At 41.5% G+C, this 24,957-nt stretch overlaps 2 protein-coding genes and 1 non-coding gene across 8 annotated transcripts in view; 2 read left to right on the top strand and 1 right to left on the bottom strand.

Moving 5' to 3' along the window:
* On the bottom strand, positions 1–19,907 carry LOC121552744 (TATA box-binding protein-associated factor RNA polymerase I subunit A). Of its 3 annotated transcripts, none has more exons than XM_041865772.2 (11): positions 19,748–19,907; positions 5,646–5,797; positions 5,249–5,412; positions 5,040–5,153; positions 4,597–4,795; positions 4,169–4,290; positions 3,637–3,795; positions 3,122–3,188; positions 2,584–2,707; positions 2,242–2,399; positions 1–1,957 (listed from the first exon to the last, which is right to left on the bottom strand). In XM_041865772.2, exons 2-11 carry the CDS (start codon positions 5,773–5,775, stop codon positions 1,734–1,736), a joined length of 1,461 nt encoding a protein of 486 aa, XP_041721706.2. In that variant the 5' UTR covers positions 5,776–5,797; positions 19,748–19,907; the 3' UTR covers positions 1–1,733. The 3 variants fall into 3 exon arrangements, with proteins under 3 accessions (XP_041721706.2, XP_041721705.2, XP_041721704.2); XM_041865771.2 differs by lacking the exon at positions 19,748–19,907 and adding an exon at positions 13,187–13,318; XM_041865770.2 differs by lacking the exon at positions 19,748–19,907 and adding an exon at positions 11,832–11,915.
* Positions 3,845–3,920, top strand: trnat-ugu. The gene has a single exon. It is a non-coding gene; the product is annotated as a tRNA-Thr (tRNA).
* The window catches only part of LOC121552734 (transport and Golgi organization protein 1 homolog), an 18,232-nt gene continuing 5,257 nt past the window's right edge, over positions 11,983–24,957 (top strand). For all 4 annotated transcript variants that reach the window (XM_041865756.2, XM_041865757.2, XM_041865758.2 and 1 more), the window contains exons 1-17: positions 11,983–12,200; positions 13,332–13,465; positions 13,587–13,673; positions 13,795–16,579; positions 17,076–17,360; positions 17,454–17,587; positions 20,681–20,812; positions 21,654–21,675; positions 21,795–21,883; positions 21,991–22,068; positions 22,199–22,309; positions 22,838–22,909; positions 23,056–23,160; positions 23,280–23,402; positions 24,243–24,324; positions 24,663–24,715; positions 24,840–24,930. In XM_041865756.2, the coding sequence (XP_041721690.2) occupies positions 12,080–12,200; positions 13,332–13,465; positions 13,587–13,673; positions 13,795–16,579; positions 17,076–17,360; positions 17,454–17,587; positions 20,681–20,812; positions 21,654–21,675; positions 21,795–21,883; positions 21,991–22,068; positions 22,199–22,309; positions 22,838–22,909; positions 23,056–23,160; positions 23,280–23,402; positions 24,243–24,324; positions 24,663–24,715; positions 24,840–24,930 (4,504 nt within the window). In that variant the 5' untranslated portion in view covers positions 11,983–12,079. The remainder of the gene's footprint in view (positions 12,201–13,331; positions 13,466–13,586; positions 13,674–13,794; positions 16,580–17,075; positions 17,361–17,453; positions 17,588–20,680; positions 20,813–21,653; positions 21,676–21,794; positions 21,884–21,990; positions 22,069–22,198; positions 22,310–22,837; positions 22,910–23,055; positions 23,161–23,279; positions 23,403–24,242; positions 24,325–24,662; positions 24,716–24,839; positions 24,931–24,957) is intronic.

Raw genomic sequence — 24,957 nt, forward strand, 5'->3', positions numbered from 1 at the left:
ATATTTTTTTCAGCCAACTAATCAATTGTTTATTCAGTAACAAACAGTACAAAATACAGCTGTAACATTCACCATTCCACAGGCACAAAGATTACAGCAATGAATCAGGTACAACAGCGCAAATTCAAACAATCAAGTCACTCATTTTACAGTAAAGTATCGACAGTCACTCTCACTTTACAGTAAAATATCAACAGAGTATTTGATCCCTGTAACTCCATAACATTGAATAGTACAGGTCATAAAGCACAGTTAGTTGTTCAGGAACAAAAGGCTCCATCGCAGGTTCTGACAACAAACGTGTATGATGTTGTCCTTAATCATGATAAAGCTGGGCCCACTGTTCTCTGTTCCCAGGCAGCCTGCAAGCCCTTGGCCCGTGAAAGTGAGCTCTGTTATCCTGCATCGAGCGGCTGGAGGGGTGTTCAGTAATCACACTTGCGTTCCACCTGTATGTGTGTGAGATAGAGAATGTTGTCTGTGGTGTCAGCATGAACGTGACGGAAGAATCGCAACAGCAGTTTACAGAAATGTACTTTTTCTCTCTGTATCACTGCATTGTCTTTTGCTTCTGTTATGATGCTGCTCTTTGGCGTCCCAAAATATGAGTCAATTCCAACATGTCGCCTCCCCGTTAATTCAGCTGGGTTCTCCATGAATCAGCAGAGGTTCAGTTGAGGCCACAGCCAGCCTCAGAGCTTATTACCTCCTAGATCAGGGGTCTCCAACCTTTTCTAGCATGAGATGTGTTTTCTGTCAATATACCTGTTAAAATAATGGTTAATAAACACCTCTAAGGGGCCCCATTAAATTACCTTTTGTATTTTCGGGAATTCTGTTGCATTTTTCCTGTTTTCTACTGTCAATGTTACAATTATTGATAGAGGAACAACAAAAATTGATGTTCTGAGTACATGTCAATGCTTAAATCACAGAAGAGCAATTTTGAGGTCCCAAATAAAAACATACAATTGTTTTGGGGGGGTGTGTAACTCCCCTTTAAATGCGCATTTAGAAAGAGGGGAATGTGTCAGTCTAGTGATGTCTGTTAGGCCTACTGCTGCAGCATGTCATGGCAGAGTTTGCAAAAGGATGGCCACCCAATTGATACAAATAATAATTATATCTTTGTCAGGTAAGCCTACTTTGCAGTTAACGTTTAATTAAGTCTTTCAGTCTACCCACAAGAGAGGGTTATCATTACTAGCATGGCTAACGGGCTACATACTGAGTGATAGACAAATGCACACACCAAGCAGACAGACTGAAGCAAATGGCAATATTGCTGGAAATTAATTGGCAGATTTAGTGTTACTTTTGGCTTTTTAAGTCAATAGTGGCTAACCAGGGGTAGGATAATGTCAATGTGGCTTTGGTTGAACAATAGCTTGTTTATGAAAGTTTGCGATGGGAACACGTGGAAAACATGCATGTACTTTCAGAATTGCTTGGAGAGCTACTCATATGTTGGCTCGTGATCTACTGGTTGTAGAGCTGTGTACCCTGTCCTAGACCTAATACCGCAGCATACCCAGCCTCCCTTTCACCTACAAACTACCACAGTGAACACAGCTCTCAGTTTGTGGTTCAGCAGCATCCAGAACGACTCAAAATGTAGCAATAGTATGAGCTCTCCCTGGTGGACAATCGTAGAACTTGACATGCAATGCAATGCGAGAGAGGCCTGCCTGAGGAGGTCATGTCTGCTATGATCAGGCAATGGTGGAAGCTCTTCACGCATCTTTAAAACATTTCTGTTCTTGCCGATGTGCCCGGCGCCGTTCCAGGAGCTTTCTCAAAGTCAGTCTGGACTTTGCTTTCCGTGTTCTCTTCTGGGCCTTCTTAGCGGTCTTGGATTCCTTATCCTTCTCGGCCTTCTTGGACCTTTTAGTCTTCTGCGCCTCAGAAGTAACTCCTTTTCGGGTTTCCTTACCAACACCACAGTACATGGAAGCATCTGGCAAAAGAAACAACAATGGATTAAACTACATAAGATGTCATACTGCTAATTTTCCACTATAAGAACCAGAAGGAACTAGAATGAACAAGACCTAAGGACAGCCAATAATGGTGATTCAAGGTAGTAAACATGTATTCTTAAATTAATTGTATATTTGGCCACATAGTGCCAAGGCCGCAAATAGTGACAATAAGGAAGTCTCAATCTCACACAACTGGAAGAAAGTAATACTCAAGAAAATAAAAAATAAAAAAAAGTGTTACTGTGGTAGATTTACTTACAGCGAGGACAAAAGGCTCCAACCACAAAGTGCTTCACTTCCAGTAGCTCTCTATTCACTGCCAAGTCTCTCCTGGCCTGGAATGTTGTGAAGTGCATTGCTAGCCACCAGTCCTTTCTGTTCGCCATCTCCTCTTCAACAAGCTTCAGCCATTGTTTTCTAAAGGAAAATATCAACCAGTGGAATTATAAGTATTGAAAAGGAAACATATCACAAATGTTGTCAATTAGCAATGAGAAGAGATACAAGCAATGTAAGCTGACTTTAATTAATTTGAATGGAGAGGAACTTCAAAATCATCCTTTTGAGAGAGAATAGTATGGATTCATGCAGCCATCCTTACCTGAGCCTCAGCCTCTTGATGATGGTCATCAAATGGTTCCAGACATCCAAGTTGCTCCTCCAACTGGCGTAGTCCAGGAGATCCAGAACCACACCTAGAGCCTTCTGAAGATCCCCCTCTTTGTCTGAAACAAATAGACTCCCCCTTTACTATGAACACCGTCAGTGTGAAAGGTGCATCCACCAAACACATTCATCTTCATGTAAAAGCCCCTGAGATGATAGAAACATGACGAAAACATCAAGATTTTTTTACATATTACACCCTAGGGCAGGGATGGGCAACTCCAGTCCTCGGGGGCCTGATTGATGACACACTTTCGCCCCAGCCCCTGTTATCACACCTGACTCCAATAATCAACTAATCATCATCTTCAGTTTAGAATGCAATTCGTTTAATCAGGTGTGTTGGCTACAAGGCTGGAGGAAAAGTGTGACACCAATCAGGCCCCCGGGGACTGGAGTTGCGCATGCCTGCCCTAGGGCATTGGGTCCTTTTAAGACACTGAAAAGCAAATATATAAAACACACACACTTACCGGATTGTAGCAGAAGAGAACAGTATTCCAGCATTAACTCATGACTTGGGACCAATGTATGCAGGATCTAAGGCAAATGTAATAGAAAACATGGACTAATTAAACATTACTGTACTAGTATGCTATTCAGAGGGCAGAGGAGTGCAGGACTAACTGTAGCCTAGAGCTTAGCAATTACATCTATCAAAAGTACTGTAATTACTTTTTTTAGGGAGGTCAACCTAAGGCAAACATTATTTTCCATGGCTTAATTTAACATTCAATAAGCCAACTATAAACATACAGCTAAATTAACAATAATGTTTTGTGAGTACGATTCCCACCTACTCCCATTCACACACCCTCTTTGGTGCCTTTCCTAGAATACTCTACATTGTAAAAGGAAAGGGCACACCTCAAAAAAATATATAAGATTTTAATTGAATACAAAATAAAGTTTAAACAAACAGAAACAGAAGCCAGTGCCCATCGTTTCTGCTAGATACCTTTGTCAAGAACAATGGCCTCAGTCCTACCTTCAGCACTTTGAGCAGTTTCTTTGATGGGTGGTCGTGTTTCTTCATGTACCGGTAGAGGTAGACATGGGCATTGGGGTTGGGGGGCAAATTGTTGTCATAGGCGTAGTCATTTAGAACTTTCACAGCTCCCTCGTGATCGTTGTAGAATTCCAGCATCTGCCATTGACACACACAAGTCAAAACATTAGCTCATCATAGGTACACAGGCCCTGTGTAGCTCAGTTGGTAGAGCATGGCGCTTGTAACGCCAGGGTTGTGGGTTCGATTCCCACGGGGGGCCAGTATGGAAATGTATGCACTCACTAACTGTAAGTCGCTCTGGATAAGAGCATCTGCTAAATGACTAAAATGTAAAAATGTAGTCTGATAAGGGAACGTAGTTCAATGATGGGAAAAAGGGATGCCAGGGGTCGTGTTCAGTAGGGCAAATCGTAGCAAATCTCTTTGAAACGTAAAATGAAAATATGTGTCAAGTTCAGGTAATACCGTCCCATTCTGTTTTGAAATGTTTTCTCAAACTAGTACTTACATCAATGTAACTCAGAACAAAAGGATCCCAGACACCAGGAAGCTTCATGATCTCCTTCAGGTTCACAGAGGATTGGCGGAAGTAGCTGTGCATCTCTTGATTGACACCTGCATCATACTCATCTGAAATAATTATGTCAAAGTCCATGCTAAGCCAAGGCACCTCAGGGTCTGGTTACTCTTTGTTTTACCATGATGTTTGAAATGCATTGGAATTATGCCAGGTCGCAGTTGTAAATGAGAACTTGTTCTCAACTGGCTTACCTGGTTAAATAAAGGTGAAATAAAAATTTAAAAAATGTCCCCAAAGACAGTTACATTATCTTTCCAGTAGATGGTGATGTAACACAACATGAAGATTTCTACTATCCCAATGTAATTGAAATCAATGAATAATGGATGCTTGGGGGTTGGCAGGTATCCTCTTACCTGTGCTGGAGACAGTGGCTTTTTTTTCACACCAGATGATGTAATCCAGGAAGCCACTGTAGGCCTGGATCAACTTAATCCGCTGGGACTGATCGGCTGACTGCTTGCCGTACCGCCAGCTCTCAGCAATGGACAGCTGACGCTTGGCGTCCTCAAACTGCCCATTCACCAGGAGGTGGAACGAGTGCTCCAGACAGACCTACTGGACAAAACACTTCCTCAATGTACATTCACATACATTTCCATGTTAAAACACATTGTTTACATATTCCATCCATTTGTTTGTTTTTGAAGGTGTCATACTGGCTCAAAACATATAAAAAAGTATTGACTTTGTCCTATATTGACTTTTTTAACCTATTGACTTAGGGTACTTTAGGAGAGGTGATAGTAAAAAAAAAATGAATGCATAGGTCAAGCAAAGAACATAAGAATGAACATACTTTCAGGTAATGTTTTACTCCTGAGTGTTTCACTCGCTCATAGAAACTGTTGTAGTCTTCCAGCTTTGAGTCGGGATGGTGGTGTAGTATCTCTGTGCCTATCCTCCAAATGATCTGAAGGACAACGTTTGAAGAAATCTGATTTCACATTTCTATAGTACTTCTGAGTTATTTTTGTTAGTGTTTAGTCAGAGCAACGATATACTTACCTCAGCGTAGAGTTGTGGCATGTTTGCAGTTGTGTCCTCCAGTGTTTGTGAGTAACTGGACATGTACTCGGCAGCTTTCTGCCATCTATGGTGCAGCAGGGCCTCCCTGATGTGCTGGAGGCAGTTCCTTGTGGTCTTGTGAAAACCAGTCTCACAGGGTTTCTCTGTGATGATACAGGAGACAGACTGGTTAATAGGACTAAGAAGAGAGCATCTTACACAATGATGAACACAATAATCAGGCATAAATATAGCTCTGGTCCAGGGCGTCGTGCATTGTTCTCGTGGCGCGATGGGTCCAGAGCAAGCATAAACATCACAGCCACAGGTAGAACATTGTCAAGCTAATAAACTAGCTGTTCACATATTCGTCTACACACTGTATTTTATAAAGTACCTTTAAATATAGGAGGCGCCAGGGGAAGGTTTGGCTTCTTGATTCGTTTTCTGTTGATTGATTCATCATCTGAAGACTCATTTTCGCCCAGTTCACCTGGCACCCTCAGTTCTGACTCAAGATCATCCATGACTCACCGTTTGAAGTTCAACCTATTTCGTAGACAATCATGTGAAAGCCCACAATAAATAAATATATATATATACACACACTGCTCAAAAAAATAAAAGGGAACACTTAAACAACACATCCTAGACCTGAATGAATGAAATAATCTTATTAAATACTTTTTTCTTTACATAGTTGAATGTGCTGACAACAAAATAACACAAAAATGATCAATGGAAATCAAATGTATTAACCCATGGAGGTCTGGATTTGGAGTCACCCTCAAAATTAAAGTGGAAAACCACACTACAGGCTGATCCAACTTTGATGTAATGTCCTTAAAACAAGTCAAAATGAGGCTCAGTAGTGTGTGGCCTCCACGTGCCTATATGACCTCCCTACAACGCCTGGGCATGCTCCTGATGAGGTGGCGGATGGTCTCCTGAGGGATCTCCTCCCAGACCTGGACTAAAGCATCCGCCAACTCCTGGACAGTCTGTGGTGCAACGTGGCGTTGGTGGATGGAGTGAGACATGATGTCCCAGATGTGCTCAATTGGATTCAGGTCTGGGGAACGGGCGGGCCAGTCCATAGCATCAATGCCTTCCTCTTGCAGGAACTGCTGACACACTCCAGCCACATGAGGTCTAGCATTGTCTTGCATTAGGAGGAACCCAGGGCCAACCGCAGCAGCATATGGTCTCACAAAGGGTCTGAGGATCTCATCTCGGTACCTAATGGCAGTCAGGCTACCTCTGGCGAGCACATGGAGGGCTGTGCGGCCCCCCAAAGAAAGGCCACCCCACACCATGACTGACCCACCGCCAAACCGGTCATGCTGGAGGATGTTGCAGGCAGCAGAACGTTCTCCACAGCGTCTCCAGACTCTGTCACATGTGCTCAGTGTGAACCTGCTTTCATCTGTGAAGAGCACAGGGCGCCAGTGGCGAATTTGCCGATCTTGGTGTTCTCTGGCAAATGCCAAACGTCCTGCACGGTGTTGGGCTGTAAGCACAACCCCCACCTGTGGACGTCGGGCCCTCATACCACCCTCATGGAGTCTGTTTCTGACCGTTTGAGCAGACACATGCACATTTGTGGCCTGCTGGAGGTCATTTTGCAGGGCTCTGGCAGTGCTCCTCCTGCTCCTCCTTGCACAAAGGCGGAGGTAGCGGTCCTGCTGCTGGGTTGTTGCCCTCCTACAGCCTCCTCCACATCTCCTGATGTACTGGCCTGTCTCCTGGTAGCGCCTCCATGCTCTGGACACTACGCTGATAGACACAGCAAACCTTCTTGCCACAGCTCGTATTGATGTGCCATCCTGGAAGAGCTGCACCACCTGAGCCACTTGTGTGGGTTGTAGACTCCGTCTCATGCTACCACCAGAGTGAAAGCACCGCCAGCATTAAAAAGTGACCAAAACATCAGCCAGGAAGCATAGGAACTGAGAAGTGGTCTGTGGTCACCACCTGCAGAACCACTTCTTTATTGGGGGTGTCTTACTAATTGCCTATAATTTCCACCTGTTGTCTATTCCATTTGCACAACAGCATGTGAAATGTATTGTCAATCAGTGTTGCTTCCTAAGTGGACAGTTTGATTTCACAGAAGTGTGATTGACTTGGAGTTACATTGTGTTGTTTAAGTGTTCCCTTTATTTTTTTGAGCAGTGTATATATGTCAGATTCTACCAAAATATAATGTAGGTAACCTCATGCATGCTTTTCGTTAAAACACAGATACTCTAGTAGCCGCTCTAACAATTAAATTAAATGTCTTAAAAAATGGAATGCAGTCGGGAGGAGGCAAGATCAGGTGGCCAATTAGAGGGCATATACGCGTGTGAAAAAAAGCACAACGGTTACCACAGCCACAAAGTCAGAATTGGCGATATCGTAAAAATGTATGAAAACAAAAACGAGATTTAGGGTTAAGCATAAGGTTAGCAGTGTGATTAAGGTTAGGTTTAAAATCACATTTCAAGAACATACGTTGTAGAAATAGGCGGGGTTTATGACTTTGTGACTGTGGTAACTAGTACCGACCAGGCACAACTCCGATATAAAGTGTTTTTTCTCAAAGTTGCCTGGATGTCACGTGTCCTACTTATACATTTAAAATTGAAAAATGTTGTCATTTAGGAGACGCTCTTATCCAGAGCGACTTACAGTTAGTGAGTGCATACATGTTGTTTGTGTGTGTTTTTTTCATACTGGCCCCCCTTGGGAAACGAACCCACAACCCTGGCGTTGCAAACGCCATGCTCTACCAACTGAGCTACACGGGACTTATATCAGTACACTCGTAATAGCCTAATAAGTATGAAACTTCTATTCAATCAAATAAGCCAGACGCAGCAAATAAGCCATTCAATGTTTTGTTAACCAAATTCGACACTCTCATTGACCTCCATACAAAAACTCCTCGCTTAGTGAGCGGAAAGAAACAAAAAATCGCCACCTGCTGGAGAAGACAGATTTTGCGCCCAGTTATCCCTCTCGCTTCGCCTCTTCCTCTCTTGTTCAAAACATGTCTCACTTCCGGTGTACTTCCTGAAGAGCTTTCTGGCATTCTATCATTGGTGGAAAATACTTATTCCGCTCGTTAGTAAGTAAACAAAGTCTCTACCTCTAATGTAGGGATAATAATATCAGTCAGTTAACAAGACCTTTATGAATTATGTAGCCTTTATGTACGTTATGCGGGTTTTAAAATGACATAAATTACTAAAAATTCACAAAAAGTGACGTTAGTTGATGAAGATGATCTCATAGAACAAAACGATCTCCTAAACCTGTGTTTACCACAGACCTTATTTTATGCGTTTTATCCAAAAACAACATTCATTTTTCAATAGGCTTTGTTCAACGAACCACTGTGGAGTTAGTGCCAACAAAAACACGCCATTAATATTGCTCGCTATATGGGAAATATTGGGAAGTGCTGCAATTTAAAATCTGCTCAGCCTGTATTACTTATGGGAAGCTGCTTGCTTTAAGATGTGAGGTAACTGAGCTATCTAATAAAATTGCTGATATCATGGAGATTGAGCATCTTGATCTTAATGAGAAGGCTAAATTGAATGATTTACAGAATCAACTACATAAACGATATAAGGAAAAAAGGCTAGGAGCATTCATAAGGTCAGAAAACAATGGCTTGAAAAATGCGAAAAGAAGAGTAGATACTTTTTTAATTTGGAAAATAGAAGGGAACTCAAAACACTTCGGAAAGGTAAGATATTAATTGGGTAACCTCTGAGGATAGAGAGTTATCAGACTTTACCACTAAATTTTATGAGAATCTTTACTCCTTAGATAACAGTTTCAGTGACTCTAAACTATTTTATTCTAAAGAGAATGTTAACTCTGTTAGTGAAGAATTCAATCGGACTTGCTGTCAAGATTTGTCCATTATGGACATCCAATATGGGATTGCTCAATTAAAAAAAGTATCCAGGCCGTGTTGGATTACCCTCTGAATTTTACAAAACCGCTGAAGAAACAGCACAATTTTTACTTGAAATTTAAACTTGAAATTGATTTGATAAGGTGGCTATAAATAAGGGAGAACTACCTGCCTCTAAAGCAAGGTTATTACTCTCATACCTAAACTACACAAGGATCTCTTATTTATTGATAACTGGTGTCCAATTACACTCCACAATAACGACTACAAAAGTATAGCCTCAATCTTTGCAAAAGGGTTAAAGTCAGGCTTGAATGATCTGATTGATGAATGTCAATCATGGTTTATGAAAGTGGTGTGTAATAATCTGAGGCTGGTGTTAGATTTGGTTGAGTACTGTGATCTTTTGGATGACTTCTCTGTTATCTTATTTTGGGATTTTCAGCATTTTAAGTTTGGTAACTTTTTTGTTGATGCCATTAGAACTCTGTATAAAAAGGTGGCAATAGCTGTATCAAACTCTGTCATGGAACAACCTCAAGGTTTAACATTCACAAAGGAATACGACAAGGTTGTCCAATCTCACCTTTTGTTGTTGTTAGTAACTCAAACCTTATGCTCATTAGTTTCTCAAAGTCAATTTGAAGGCATTACATTCCAGGCCAGAGAGATCAAGATATCGACAGCTGGATGACACCTCACTTTTTTTTTTTGTGTCACAAGCTAGATTGGCATTGGATATTGTGAAGCAGTTCTCCAAAATGTCAGGTTCGGTATTAAACCTTTCCAAAGTGAGATGTTTGTTCTTAAGGGAGGTGTCAATCCAGCAGATTGTAACATCTCAGGAAAAGATACTGTATCCTACCTGGGTGTAAAGATCACCAAAAACCTCAAGGCTATGAATGATCTTAATTTGAATCCTGTAACTGAATCAAAAATAAATTATCCTCATGGTTAGGGAGTGATTTAAGTCTTCAAGGGAGGGTGCGTTTATCCAAGGCTAAGGGACTATCTATTGACATTCCAAAATCCACTTGCTGTACCTTAGATAGGCTATTGTACAACTTCATATGGAAAAACTATCAAAAATAAAGAGATGTTTTCACCAACAGGGTTTGTGATGGTGGTCTAAATGTCTTAGACTTCATTCTCTTTAATCAAATAACAAAAGTCAACTGGGTTAAAAAGGTACTTAATAAAAAATCCTATTTTTTTAATATTGTACCTCATTTTGGTTTTTCAGAAGCTCTGAGGGCTTAATTGTTTTACTACAATTACCTTATATTATGGGTAAACTTCCTGTTCCTGATATCCAGATGAATGGCATAGTTTTACTAGACAAGAAATTCAACAATCATTTATAAAGGAATATTTTCTACAGGAAATCTATTCCTTCTGCCATATTTTGTTGGGCTTCATCGTTTGATGTGAAATGGCGCCGTGCTTGGCTCACTCCTCACAAATTTATGGTGACCAACAAAGTAAAGGATATCTCCTTTAAGATTATCCATGGATTCTACCCCTGTACTAACTTGATTTCTAAATAGATACCTGATATTACCAGTGAATGCAGTTTTTGTGAACTAGAAACTGAATCTATTGAACACTCATTTTGTGGTTGTTTGCATAGTGAGGTTTTCTGGACCGATTTGATGCTATATCTTGGCAACAAAATGCATACAACCATTGAAATATCCAATTTTGACATTATTTTACTACACAGATTCTATAATTGAACGTCAGTATGTCATTAATCTCTATTTTATTAGGAAAAATTTTCATACACAAATCAAAATTAGTCTTGCATTAAAACGTATGCAAAGCTAAATGTCTCAAATGTATTCGCTACTTGTCTGTATTTGATATAATGTGAATTTATTTTTATTTGTCCTCTTTGTAATTTATTTTTCATGTAATCACTCTGGCTGTTCTGTCTATTGTTTTGTATGTTACTGTTGTTTAATAAAATAAAAAGTAAAGCAGGCATGCACTTTTAAAGCACCTATTGGTCGAAGTGAGTAGGTAATATAACCAAGTGAGAATATACTAGCAAATCATTGGTAGGTTCAGTGCAGCGGTTCAGTAACTCACATCCCTGGAATAATGAAGGCAAGTAGGCCTCAAATAGTTCTGGGGAAGATATTATTATTTATGGGAGGGTAATAGAGATCCCTTTTAAAACAATAAAGTCAATACCTAGGGGAGATATTTACCCTGAATGTGGAATGGAGCACACCCAGCCCAACATCACTTTTATTGGTTGTAAGAATAAGCAGAAAGAGGTTTGTCTTTGGTATAGGCCTGTAATAAGTTGCAATGCCTTTATGTCATTTAATTTGCAATGACATGTGACTTTGATCATTACCACAATTGAGGGTCCCCCCCAAATAGGAGCCCTACCATGCTACCGTGGGCATTGATGGTAGAGTGGCTACTATTTTGAGGACAGGGGAATGCACCACCCTCATGTAGAAAGGATAGCCTACCCACCCTGAGGCTACGAGAGATTCAGTGTCATATTCTCTCTGTATTTGGTTTGTTTGTTTGGGTACCCCTGAAAAACAATGTACGTGTACATCACACACATCTTTTGAGGTATCATAATACATCTGCTGTAGTCAGGTTGACAAATTGAATTGGGAAATCGAAAAGGAAATTGCGAACACTTGCCAGTAAACTTGTGGAATGTTTCAGGTGTATCCATCCAAGACGTAATAAACACGAATCAGAACGTATGCGATTCAAAAAAAGATTATATTCTGCATTCTGGTTCCATGGCCTTGCTCTTTAATGTTTGTCCTTGTCCGCCCAGTTTTGATATTTGACTCCACGATCAACATCCTGCAAATTGCTCCAGCCTTGGATTTGCTGACGTGTCGGCTTCATCTGCTCATGCTCGAGCCAGCCCAACTGCCGACATGGCTGTAAATGTTTCTCATGTATACTTCTTAATTATATTTATTCATAATTTCATATCCAAAGCCGCCGTCGAAAGGAGATTCTCCGACTTCAAACGATGTGCCGACGAGGAATGCAGTTGTAAGTACTTGGCTTAGCTCACGCGAACTTTAAGTAATGATGCTTCCATCGATCGGTCAATGCACTCTCCCGACCTCAATGTAACGTAGCAGTTAGCTAACTAATAAACCGGCGTTATCTTTGACCTGTTGCCATTTCAAAGGGATGAACTCGACTAACCTAGATAAAAGCACTGTCGTTAGTATTCTTATCAGCACGAGACGAGTAACGTAATATATTACAAGCCGTCAAACTAGACCAAGAAATAGCTAGTAACCATGGTTGGCTACTGGCCCAATTCTGGAGCTAGCTTATCTAACGTTACCTACGGGGTTTCTGTAGTAGCTTGCACCATGTAAACAAGCTTTCAGCCTACATATTTTATTGAAATCAAAGCCACTGAAGGCCCCAGTGCTTCATGGGCAATGTTCACCAGTGTGGACTACACAACATAGCTGGCGAGTTGAGCTGGCAGTGTTATTGGTTAGCTAACTAGCCAACTTAGCCTACCATACATACAATAGAGATTTGTTAGCCAAGTAATATTGTAATCATCTAGCTACCTAACTAAACGGACCCTAAACATTTACATTTACGTCATTTAGCAGACGCTCTTATCCAGAGCGACTTACAGTTAGTGAGTGCATACATTATTATTTTTTTTTCATACTGGACCCCCGTGGGAATCGAACCCACAACCCTGGCGTTGCAAACGCCATGCTCTACCAACTGAGCTACATCCCTAAAGATTATCATACTTCTGTGTTGGCTTTTAGGAAGCAAATAGCCACATTCACTGTGACTAGCTCAATTGCAAGATGGTATAGGCTTAGCTAGCTATATATTGTTTACATAAAAAAAGTAATGTCATTAACCCCTCTCTGCTTGCAAGTTCTTGTCTTTTTGCATCTGCCTTATCAAAAACAATAGCTATTTCATTTAACCCTTAATGCCTTGATACTCTCACTGTAAATTGTAAACAGATAAGCAGATTAAACAAGGCTTACCTTAGATGTGTATTTACACCCTGATTGTGCATGGGGCACTTAAGGTGGATGCCCAAAGACTGTCCATGGCTGAGTCATTGTATGAGAGGTTTGGTATGGGTGACATCTCCACAACAACTGATCTGTGAATCCTTCCTCTCCACAGTGCTCCTGTGCCGGGGGAAAGCATCAAGCGATTTCACTGGACCAGACTGTCGGTTCCTGTCTTTTAAAAAAGGAGAGACTATATATGTCTACTATAAACTCTCAGGCAGAAGGACAGATATATGGGCAGGGAGTGTAAGTATAAGTTAATATTTAATAATGTGATAACATTGCAGTCTATAATGGATGTTGGAGCATTTTCTGTTTTGTTAACATTATGTTTAGTTCTTTGTTTTGTTTCCATTTCTTACAATAGGTTGGGAACCGCTTTGGTTACTTCCATAAGGACCAACTCGCAATCAATCACATATACACTGAAAAAGAATTGGAGATTCCTGCTGAGGTAAGAAAATAAATAGTATTCCGTTTATTGCCAATGCATCATTAAGAAATTATCTGAAATGCCTGAACTACTTTCTGAAATGGGTAGCATGACTCAAACAATGTTCTCTTTTTCTTTTCAGGAAACCGACTTTGTTTGTTTCGACACCGGACACGATAAGTTTGACAGTTATGACATTGAGTCACTGTTAGTCTCCTCCTTATTGTTAACGGACCAGGAAGAATCTGTGCAAGGAACCACAGAGACTTTAGACCTAAACAAAAGTGCAGAGAGCACCACAGTGGAAGTGGATGAGCCTCCACCTGAAGTGACTCTGTTAGAAAACGATGAGATTGATAGTGATGTTCCTGAGGACATTGATAAGGTTGTAGAGGAGGTTCCAGATGAGCTTTTAGAGGAGGTTCCAGATGAGGTTGTAGAGGAGGTTGTAGAGGAGATTCCAGGTGAGCTTTTAGAGGAGGTTCCAAATGAGGTTGTAGAGGAGGTTCCAGATGAGGTTGTAGAGGAGGTTCCAGATGAGGTTGTAGAGGAGGTTCCAGATGAGCTTTTAGAGGAGGTTCCAGATAAAGATCCAAGCCATTTTGAGACTTTAGAGTCCTCTATACCTCAGCCTAAAACCGCGACCGAAACTCTTGACACAAAGGGAGTTGAATCTAACACAGTAGTTGAGCCCACAGCTGAGAAAATCAAAGATGACCTTCAGAAATATCAGCTGAGGACCGAGGACTCCGTGCCGGACAGTGTTGTTGAACCAGAGCGAGGTGAGACCAAAGAAAGCCTTTCAGAACCTCTATCCAAAGATGATCCTGAGTTGGAGAATGCGCCTGATGCTTTTTCAGAAGGCAGACCTGTCCCTGAGTTGAAAACTACACTTGGAACAACTTTTGATGCTGTCACCTCCGATGACGAGGACACTTGGAAGGTGACTCCATATGACGAGGAAGACGAGGGAAGTGAAGAGTTTGAATATCAGCAGGATGAGGAAAGTGATTATCGTCTTAGGGAAACTCCATTGCTGGCTTTTTCTGCAGAACATTCTAATTTAGAACACAAGGACATTCTGGAATCTGATCAGACAGATGAGGAAGAGAGTCCATCAGAGACAGCTGAAAAACAGGACTCCAAGGACAAGAACCTGTGGTCTTCATTTGGTGATACAGTTTTTAACATTGTCAGTGGTGGGGAAAGAACAGCTCATGTCACCGGTTCAGAGGAAGATGACGAGGATGATGATGAAGGTGAGATTGCGCCAGAGGAGCCTCCCAAAATTGAAGAACCCAAGGAGAATATACAGCTGCTAGCCAATGACCCAATGCAGGAGCCAGAGGTAACAGAACAGCCACATGAGTTAATCTTTGAGGAACCTGTAGACTCTAATTTCAGTGAGGAGGCTGTCAAAATTCCTGTGGATTCCCAGACGTTGCAGTTTGAGGATGAACCTGAAGACGGTGATATTGAACCTTCAATACCACCTGCTGATGAGGTGATTCCCTTTGAACATACCGAGCAGGCTTTAGCAAAGAATCTTACAGTAAATGACAGTCCAGTCCCTAAACACGTCTTACAGACAGAAATGCTCTCAGACTTTGATAGTACTACTATCGAATCAGAACAGAAACAAGATGTTGAAGAACTCCCCATACAAAAAGAACCCAAGGAGAATATACAGCTGCTAGCCAACGACCCAAAGCAGGAGCCAGAGGTAACAGAACAGCCACATGAGTTAATCTTTGAGGAACCTGTAGAATCTAATTTCCTTGAGGAGGCTGTCAAAATACCTGATGAGGATTCCCAGACGTTGCAGTTTGAGGAGGAACCTGAAGAAGGTGACATTGAACCTTCAACACCACCTGCTGATGAGGTGGTTCCCTTGGAACATACAGAGAAGGCGTTAGCAGAGAGTCTTACAGTAAATGACAGCCCAGTCCCTAAACAAGTCTCACAGACAGAATTTGATAGTAAAACTAACGTATCAGAGCAGAAACAAGCTGTTGAAGAACTCCCCATTCAAAAAGAGTCAAGAGATTTCTCACAAGTAGAAAATAAGTTGAAACAGGGTGGCACAGAGCTTTTCAGACGCTTCAGAGGACGTAAGGTCCCAGATCCAACTAAAAACACAATGTTTAAAGAGAGCCATCAAGAACTCTCCATAGATAAGGAGGATTTGATAGACCCAGAGGACTTGGAGATTGAGGAAGAGTTGCTAGAGGATGAAAATGCAGCATTGTCTTCTTCATCCAAAACCGAGCACACTGATGATAAGGACAAAGAAAGTCCATCTGAATTTGGGTCAGAGCTATCCAATAATGCTACAGAAACAGAGGTTGTATCGAGTGATGAGTTGGATGTGGTCCAAAATGAGGAGGCTATTGACATAGAACCTGAGGAGCATGACATAGGAAAATATTCAGAAAGCGCAGGCTTGGATCAAACCCGTACACCCTCACTTGAAGACAAAGCTCCAGATCCCCTTTCAGGCCAAGAGACAGAATACAGTGATGATGTGTTGAGGCTGACACTACTGCGCTACCACTTCAAGGAAGAGGATATGGAGCGCTTCCAGAATATTCTGGGTCTTCATAACCTCTTCAGAGTGGAGTTCTTGTTCTCTGACCTGGAGAAGGAGCTGAAGGCTGCCCGGATGTCCCAGACAAACACCAGTGAGGACATTGAAAAGGTGCTGGAGGCCATTTTGGAGGCCTCTGAGACCCCAATCCTGGATGAGATTGAGAGGATGCTGGATTCCCGGGAGAATGCTGACGTGCAGCAGGAGGCTGGTGAGTTTGATGAGGAAGCCACCATCTTGGACGACTTTCAAGAGTTGGCGTTCACCCTGCATCAGAAGTACTCAACGGCCAGCGACAGTGCTCCCTTGGCAGCGGGCAGTCAACTACACCCTGACACAGGTAAGATTGCTTATTTTCTTCAGTTTGTTAATGTCAGAGTATTAAAACCTTTGTTAAATTAATATATTTGGAAAATGTCATACGTTGCAAATGACATGATGATAATGTCTGGTGATTGGGTTTGCATGATAAGCTGGAATCCTTAATGGTGAAAAGGCCTTGTCCATTTGCGATATTACAACAACAAAGTTACTGCAAACAACAAACACTGTTTATTTTCCCCTCTGACATCATTGTACGCGCCATAGAAGAGCACAATATGTACTGAAATGGATTTAGACCATGCTGCACTATAGTCCTCAGCCGGCGGTAGTGGGGTGGCCAGTGGCGCTGTTTCCCCCTACTGCAGATTCCATCTTTAACAAAGGCCTATGAAGTACAACAAAGTAAATCGTAGTCTGTTGACATAGTACAAAACCACACCCTGACAATGCCAGTTAGATTGCAAAGCATGAAAATGTACTTACTGTTTGAACCGCTATAAATGTTTGAAAAGATGGGGACGTGTCTGATGATGCAGAGGAAGAAAAGACGTTCCCGCACTCTGTGGGGGACACAGACGAGGACAACCTCACTGTGACGGGTGAAGAGACTAAGGCACCTGAGGAGAAGCCTAACCATGATGAAGGCCACAACAGACCAGATATGGGTCTTGAGGAGGATGTTGGGCATTTTAACAGAAACCAAGACAATCAGCCAGAAGAAATCCAGAGGGGCCCTCAAGCTATTTTGGAAAATACCTTGGACATGGGACTTGTTGACATGGAGCACCCTTCCTCAGGTATGTGCTCTTTAAACTTCTTCTACTTTTGAGATTATTGTGAGGGATAAACTGTGCGGACATGAACCTAATTTGCTTGTCCTTTATTGCCAGACTCTCTGGAGTCGCCCCCTGTTTCTGATTTCCAGGAAGAGGAGCAGAGTGGTTCATCATTCGTATCGGTGTTAATTTTCTCTGGTAGTCTAGTCACCCTGGTTTATGAGTACCTTGGAATATATGCTGTTATGGTAAGTTACTTAATGTACTTCTGTCTATGAATGAGGTTGCCTTCCTATTAATTGACTACCTTTTCAGACTGTCAGAAATTAGTGCTTAGGACTCAAGTGTGGTATGCATCAGGGTTTCCATTAGGAAAATGTGGCGCTGGACATTTGACCGGCAACATTTTAATTTACCGGACATTTAAGAAATCTGGGACCCATATGCATTGGTTGCGTAACCTGATTAGGGTGGGTGCTCAGAATGACAGAAATTACATTTGGATTATGGTAATTAATATTAACAGAACATGCAAGTCGAGGATTCAACAATGTGTGGTTCTTCTTACCGAATTCTGACATGCCTCATATGTATTAAAATGTTCAGGTTTCAAACAATTTAAGTATATGTTTTCAAAATGCATAGTCTACTGCCTCCTGCTCATTGCAAAGTGGTGTGATGCACTGATGAAGCCTGCCTTCCGTTGCTGTTTGAGATGCTGCTGCTCTCGGGCTGTCTGACAGATGTTCCGCTCAAGGGCTCTGTATCTGTATGCTATATGTGTGTGATAAATAAGATGCATAATGAATATACTGTAGCCTACACACACGCCAATTTAATTCCACTAAATTATGCAAATTAACCTATAGACCGATAAGCATGACCAGTCAAATGTATTTCCATCAATTAATAGGCTAAAAATGTATTTTCTTCTTCTCCCTGACAATTGGCCAGGCGCCAATTTTACTTCTCAATTTTATTTATTGGCTTTTCAAAAAAATGTAATAGGCCAAAAGCTGGTTATTACCTGCTAACGGAAACTCTGGTATGCATATGTATTTTATCTAGCCTAGTTATTGCTGGGACAATGCATGGTTTTCAAATTTTTTGTCTTTATTTTTTGTTGAGCAATTATAATTTTTTAATTCAACATTGCTTTTGTACAGAGCAATATTTTTGCCACTTGTCATGCTCGATGTCATTAAGTTAAAGTTTCTGCAGGGCCACGTTCAGTTGCAAAACGTTCTCGAACGTTGAAGATAGAAATCCATAAACCGAGCAGATGTGATTCCTTATTCAACATGTCTGAGGCATGTTTGTTCTACATAGAACTATGCTATCTGAACGTTCGAAAAACGTTGGATCCTGCTGAACGCGCCCCAGGGGTGTAATCATTAGTTCAAACAGTTTTCCAACTAAAACGAGAGTTTCTATTGGACAAATTCAGCTAGGTTTCGTTTAAGAAACTTTTTGCCAAAGACAGTACAGCAGGTTTAGAAACTTTGGTTTTGCAACAGAATGTGCCGAATGAATACACCCCAGGTTCATTGATCCTTCCCCTTTTTTTGTTGACGTGTCCTAGGAAAGTGTAGGCTGAAGTTCAGTGACCACCACAGCCGGTTTGTTGCATATTGATTAGGACAAACATTACACCGCCGCTCGTAGTACAAGCCTTCTTTCTACTTGTGCATTTGTCGTGGAAAGTAAGCACGTTCAATTCTCTAAAAGGAGGCTAAATGCATAGCTAGCTACCTACGCTAGTAGACCGGTTGCTGGCGAAGCAGTCAGCAAGCTAACGTTAGCTAGTAAGCGTATTAGTTTACCTAGCAAGATGGGTACAGCTTGGCCTCTTCTGTGTGGTCAAAGACAACCACGATGAAGGAGCCTCAATTATTCTACGTTGATAGGTTTGTGAAACGAGGATTTTCGGATTTCCGCAAACCAGTTGCATAGCACATTAGCCTAGCTAGGTAACTCAGCTGTCAACTAAAAGTAGCAATGGATTCGGAAGGAACAACCCCTTTGCCTATGATGACAGAATCTGATCAACTGTCTGTCTTCTACGCCTTATTTCTAACGGAACTTCAATATGTAAGTAGTTTGCTAATGTTAGTGTTGACACTGCGCATTTATGGAGGCTAACTTGTTGGGGTCTTTGTAATAGCTATTGTAGCTAGCTGGCTAGCCAAGTCTTAGTCTACCAAATGGATGGCTTGCTATATCTAAATTGCAACTCAATCTTGTTGGCAGCTTCAAAGTCTTGTGGAATGGTTTAGTTGTCCTCCAATACCTAATACATTTCTCCAATAGTTTCAGCCTAGAATAGATCACCTGATTGCACTTTTGTTTCAATGTTATCAAAGTGAAAGTCGACTGTCCTCTAACTCATAAAAAAATGGCACACTTACCAGCAGTAACCGTTCTTCCTGTACCTGTAGGACTCAGATCGAGAGGTTTCTTTGAGCTGTTGAATTTAGCTTTGTTGTTTTGACCGCTTACCTTGTATAATTAAGCAATAAGGGCCAAGGGGGTGTGGTATATGGCCAATATACCATAGCTAAGGGCTGTTCTTAAGCATGATGCAACGTGGAGTGCCTGTATACGGCCCTTAGCCGTGGTATATTGGCAGTATACCACAAACCCCCGAGGTGCTTTATTGCTATTATAAACTGGTTACCAACGTAATTAGAGCAGTAAAAATAAATGTTTTGTCATACCCATGGTATACGATCTGATATACCAAGGCTTTCAGCATTCAGGGCTCAAACCACCCAGTTTATAATTAATTATATGCTAGGCCCTATGTTAAGTAGTCATTTGTTTGTTTATTGCCCACCTTTTTATAGGGTGAAAGGGAACATGATGCACTCTAAATCCACATAGGCCTTAGTTTGTTAGATCCACTCCAACAATGTGGTGTTTAATTTAGCTTGTTTGATCTAATCCCAGATTTTCACTGAGCGACTGAGGTGTATGGTCTGTGTTGTGCCTGTATGCCACGTCCATAGTGCAAAGGTTTCTATGGTTGGACAGTGGCAGGGCCCCAAGCCAATCCCCATTGATTAGATAAGGTTAAGGCAGATTTACCTTCTTTATTGATTTTGATCAACAACTGGGTTAAAGGTCTATTTCTGAACCCACCTTGATTTGATCTGAAGAAGTGTCTGTTTGCATTAACTGAGAGGGTGCTCTGTTTGAACAACGCTGTAATGCCTGATGGTTTAGTAAAATGATTTTCCTCTGTCTTTCATCTCAGCCCAACTATTGCCCAACTTATTTGCTAGACCAGAAATATGAGCTGTAGGAAGGAACACTGTGATTGGGCCTGTGTGTCTCCTCAGATGGTCACCTGCCTGCCAGAGGAATGGAAGCCAGGTCCAGACTTTTACGGCGTGTCCTGGGAACCCGTGCTCGTCACTGCAGGCGCAGGGGTCATCGGCTTCCTCTTCCTCTTTTGGAGGAGCGTTCTATCTGTAAGTCATTGTTGTATAGTCACTGCTTTCATCATTTCATAGGGTGTCCAAGACAAATATGATTCTTCATGTTCTGAATCATTCAGTGGGGTCTTTCTCTAACATATCATTAACATTATATCCCAAAAGTCGGATTTGTGAACTAATACATCCGATTTTAAGCACCGAGCTCTGTTGACAGAGCAGTGCCGCCTCTCCCAGCGACTTCTGAGGATTTTACATATTCTGCAACGTTGTTTCCTCCGGTCACAAAATTAACTTGACACGAGCTGAATTATTTGAAAATAAAAAGCTTGGGGTACTCTCAGGGCTCCGTTGACATTTCAGAGATACACTTGTTTTTCTGAGAAATCTTTGAAAAATAATAGGAATTCCCATTAATATGAAAAGTGTATACTAAAATATGAAAATACGACATGTCATGTCCCAACATCGATATCTATCTTACCTCTATATTGTTTCATGTCCTCCGGATTCAAGAAGAAAGCTGAGTTCCACAGTGAGCCTAAAGTTAGCCAAGTTTTCTGATTTCTGACAACATTTTTTTCTCTGGCTTCCATTGATTTAGTCACCCTAATCTTGACCATCCTACAAGGGTAAAAACGCCAATAACTTTTTAATGGATTATGATAGAGGTTTGGACCATTGGTTTTCTTAGAGGAGTATCTACACAATTAACATAATTTTACCCATTGGTCAAAATATGAATTTTTTATTAGACACCCTACATTTCATCATTTGTATTGCTTTATGTTATTCTATTATGTATTGCATGCTGCTGTTGAAGAGACTTTGCCTCAATTCACATGCCCCTTTTTCCTTTTCTGTGTCTTTCTCACAGGTCAAAAGGAAGTCCTATCTAAGTAAGTTCATCTACTTATTTTTGGCAATTTATGGTGCATTCATATTGCCTACTGGCTTGTGTCGTTGTCACGTGTAAGCCATGTCTGATTTCGTACTCTTAACATATATTTTTGATTAGCTACTGAGAAAGAGATGGCGGACAGGATGAAGACGCTTGAACAAGAGAAGGAGGAGGTACTCCTAAAGGTTGCTGAACTGCAACAACAGGTAAGTTGCTGAGACTTTTCACTGACCAAGATCCAGACTTTGGGTTCAATGTGAATTAAGAGGCGTAACCATGTTTTGATCATCTATTTCTACTGGGTTCCCCTCAGGGCGAAGAACTCAAAGAAAAGCAAAAGCTGTCAGAGAAATCTTCCACCTCATCTCTGGAGAAGATCCAGGAACTAAAAGTGAGCCTCTGGGAAATATTCTCATGATCACATGTCATTGTCAGGCTGACTATTGTTTACTTGTTTGATTTTGTTTTCCATCGTTTAAAAAAAAATGGACTTATCCTTTTCTTTTTCAATATCTATCCAGAATCTTGTGCAAGAGATGGAGAGACAAAATGAGTGCCTGGACGAGGAAAAGAACTTGCTCACCAGATCCTTTGACGAAGAGCGGACAAAGATGGCGAAACATGAAGATATGGTGAGTCGTGCTGAGCGATAAGCTGAAATGTCGGGGGGTTTTCCTTTGTTGTTTTTTTAACAACCAATTGATCGACGTCTGTTCAATTATTTGAATTCCATTAAGTTCGTTTTTTTTCCTGGGAGCTCAACGCACCGTTTCTCTAGAGCGGAATCAAATCAAGCACAAACTTTGGAACATTGTAGGAAGCAAATATTCAAAATGTGGTTATTAACTGCAGTGACCACAATCCATTGCACCTAGACTTGCCCTGGCAGACACATAGAGGAAGGGACAGAACACAAAAGAAAGGGATAGCTGCCCTAGAGAGCAGTTCCTTCCTGTCTGGAAAGACATCTAATTGATTGATTAGGTGGTATTCAACAGTCTTAAAAGTATGCCTTATCTAGTTTGAAGAACTACTAAAATTGTGTCGTCAGACCGCATAGGCAGCTACTATTAGCCAGCTAATAGCCTAAATAGGATGACTTGTCGGGCAGCACAAAGAAGAATGGTTGTCATTATGTTCATCTTTATCTATACCTATAGATATCAGAAATGGACAAAACCATTGAGAAGTTGAAGCGTAGCAGAAAGAAGACTCAGGACGCTCTCTCAAAGGTACGTATCGTAGATGTGAACGTGTCCAATGTAAACATATCAAAGATGTAAACATCAACATTGCAACATGTAAATGTGGCCATTTCTTATATGTAGCACAGTATAGAGCACAAATATTTGATTATCCTTATTTTTCATTCTGTAAGCAAACCATTCTGATGGAAGAAGCCAAGCTCCGCGAAGATGCACGGAACGTCCAGCACCAGGTTCTGGAGAAGGATATCGGCGCCCTGAGACAGGAGAACGTCTCGGTGAGTACCAACACGGAACAACCATTCACACTTTAAGCCACATAACATATGGTGCAGAAGTCTTTGGCCATGCAGGGCCTGCATCGCACCGTCCTTATGACCTAATATCCTCCTTCCAGCTGCACCATGCTGCCAAGTCGTGGGAGGAGAAGCACAGGGAGATGAGCGAGCAGATCAAAGTCTACCAGAAGTCCCAGAAAGAGCTGGAGGACTCCCTCGCTCAGAAGGACCATAACGTTGAGGTGAGTTGTTAATGTTTTTTTTTTCAATTCCTGTTCACACTTTCTCAAATGCACCCTAATGATGAATGAAACATGGCACGTGTATTTGTTCCAAAATTCAAAAGGCACTCAAACATCTGAGCTATCTTTTTTGCAGGTGCATGGTAACAGTAGAATAAGATGAGAAAAAAAGAAACATGCACACTGCTCTTTATAGTAGCACTGCTCTTTATAGTAGCACTGCTCTTTATAGTAGCACTGCTCTTTATAGTAGCACTGCTCTTTATAGTATCACTGCTCTTTATAGTAGCACTGCTCTTGATAGTATCACTGCTCTTGATAGTATCACTGCTCTTGATAGTATCACTGCTCTTGATAGTATCACTGCTCTTGATAGTATCACTGCTCTTGATAGTAGCACTGCTCTTGATAGTAGCACTGCTCTTGATAGTAGCACTGCTCTTGATAGTAGCACTGCTCTTGATAGTAGCACTGCTCTTGATAGTAGCACTGCTCTTGATAGTAGCACTGCTCTTTATAGTAGCACTGCTCTTTATAGTATCACTGCTCTTTATAGTAGCACTGCTCTTTATAGTAGCACTGCTCTTTATAGTAGCACTGCTCTTTATAGTAGCACTGCTCTTTATAGTAGCACTGCTCTTTATAGTAGCACTGCTCTTTATAGTAGCACTGCTCTTTATAGTAGCACTGCTCTTGATAGTAGCACTGCTCTTGATAGTAGCACTGCTCTTGAATAAGCTTTATGTATTTGTTCAAAAATGATAGTCTGGAAGTCCTTCTTGTTGACTGATCCCAGGGGAGAAGTGTAGTGTATAATTGGTGGTTCTCTCCCTCTGGCAGGTTTTGTCTGACCTCCTGGGAGACCTGGAGACCTGCGACGACTTGAAAGGAGGCGTCATGGCCAACGGGGAAGCCTCTAACGGTAATTCACCTGACACCTTGTCATAAATAACTTGATAACTTGCTAATTAACATGTCGAATATGTAAGTGTTGTCCAACTAAGGCTGCGTTTAGACAGGTAGCCCAATTCTTTCCCCCCCCCACTTATTGGTCTTTTGACCAATCAGATCAGCTCTGAAAAAGAGCTGATGTGAAAAGATCTGATGTGATTGGTCAAAAGCCAGTTAGTGGAAATAAGATCAGAATTGGTCTGCCTGACGCAGTTAAGACTGATGAACGCATCATTAGGCCGATATGGATAGCCCCAGTTTGTATCTGAGTAACCTAATGTGTTTAGAATCATGTTGGATCTGTTTCAGACAAGCAGACCGTCATCCGAAACCGCATTAAGCAAATGATGGATGTCTCTCGGGTAAGACGGAGTCCATTCTTGAACAAACCCACATTTCTGTGTACCTGAAAGCCAAAATACTGATACTCAGAACCAAGAAGTGAGTCAACTCTTACTAACTCTTGGCATACAATATTTTCCACAGGTCCAGACCACTCTTTCTGTCGTGGAGGAAGAGCGCGATCGCTTCATGACCAAACTGCTGAACGAAGAGAAAGCCAGGAAAGAGCTGGAAGGTATGTCAAGCACTATATCCCAGCAGC

This window comes from Coregonus clupeaformis, chromosome 36, assembly GCF_020615455.1.
Source record: "Coregonus clupeaformis isolate EN_2021a chromosome 36, ASM2061545v1, whole genome shotgun sequence".
In the NCBI taxonomy this organism is placed as follows: domain Eukaryota; kingdom Metazoa; phylum Chordata; class Actinopteri; order Salmoniformes; family Salmonidae; genus Coregonus; species Coregonus clupeaformis.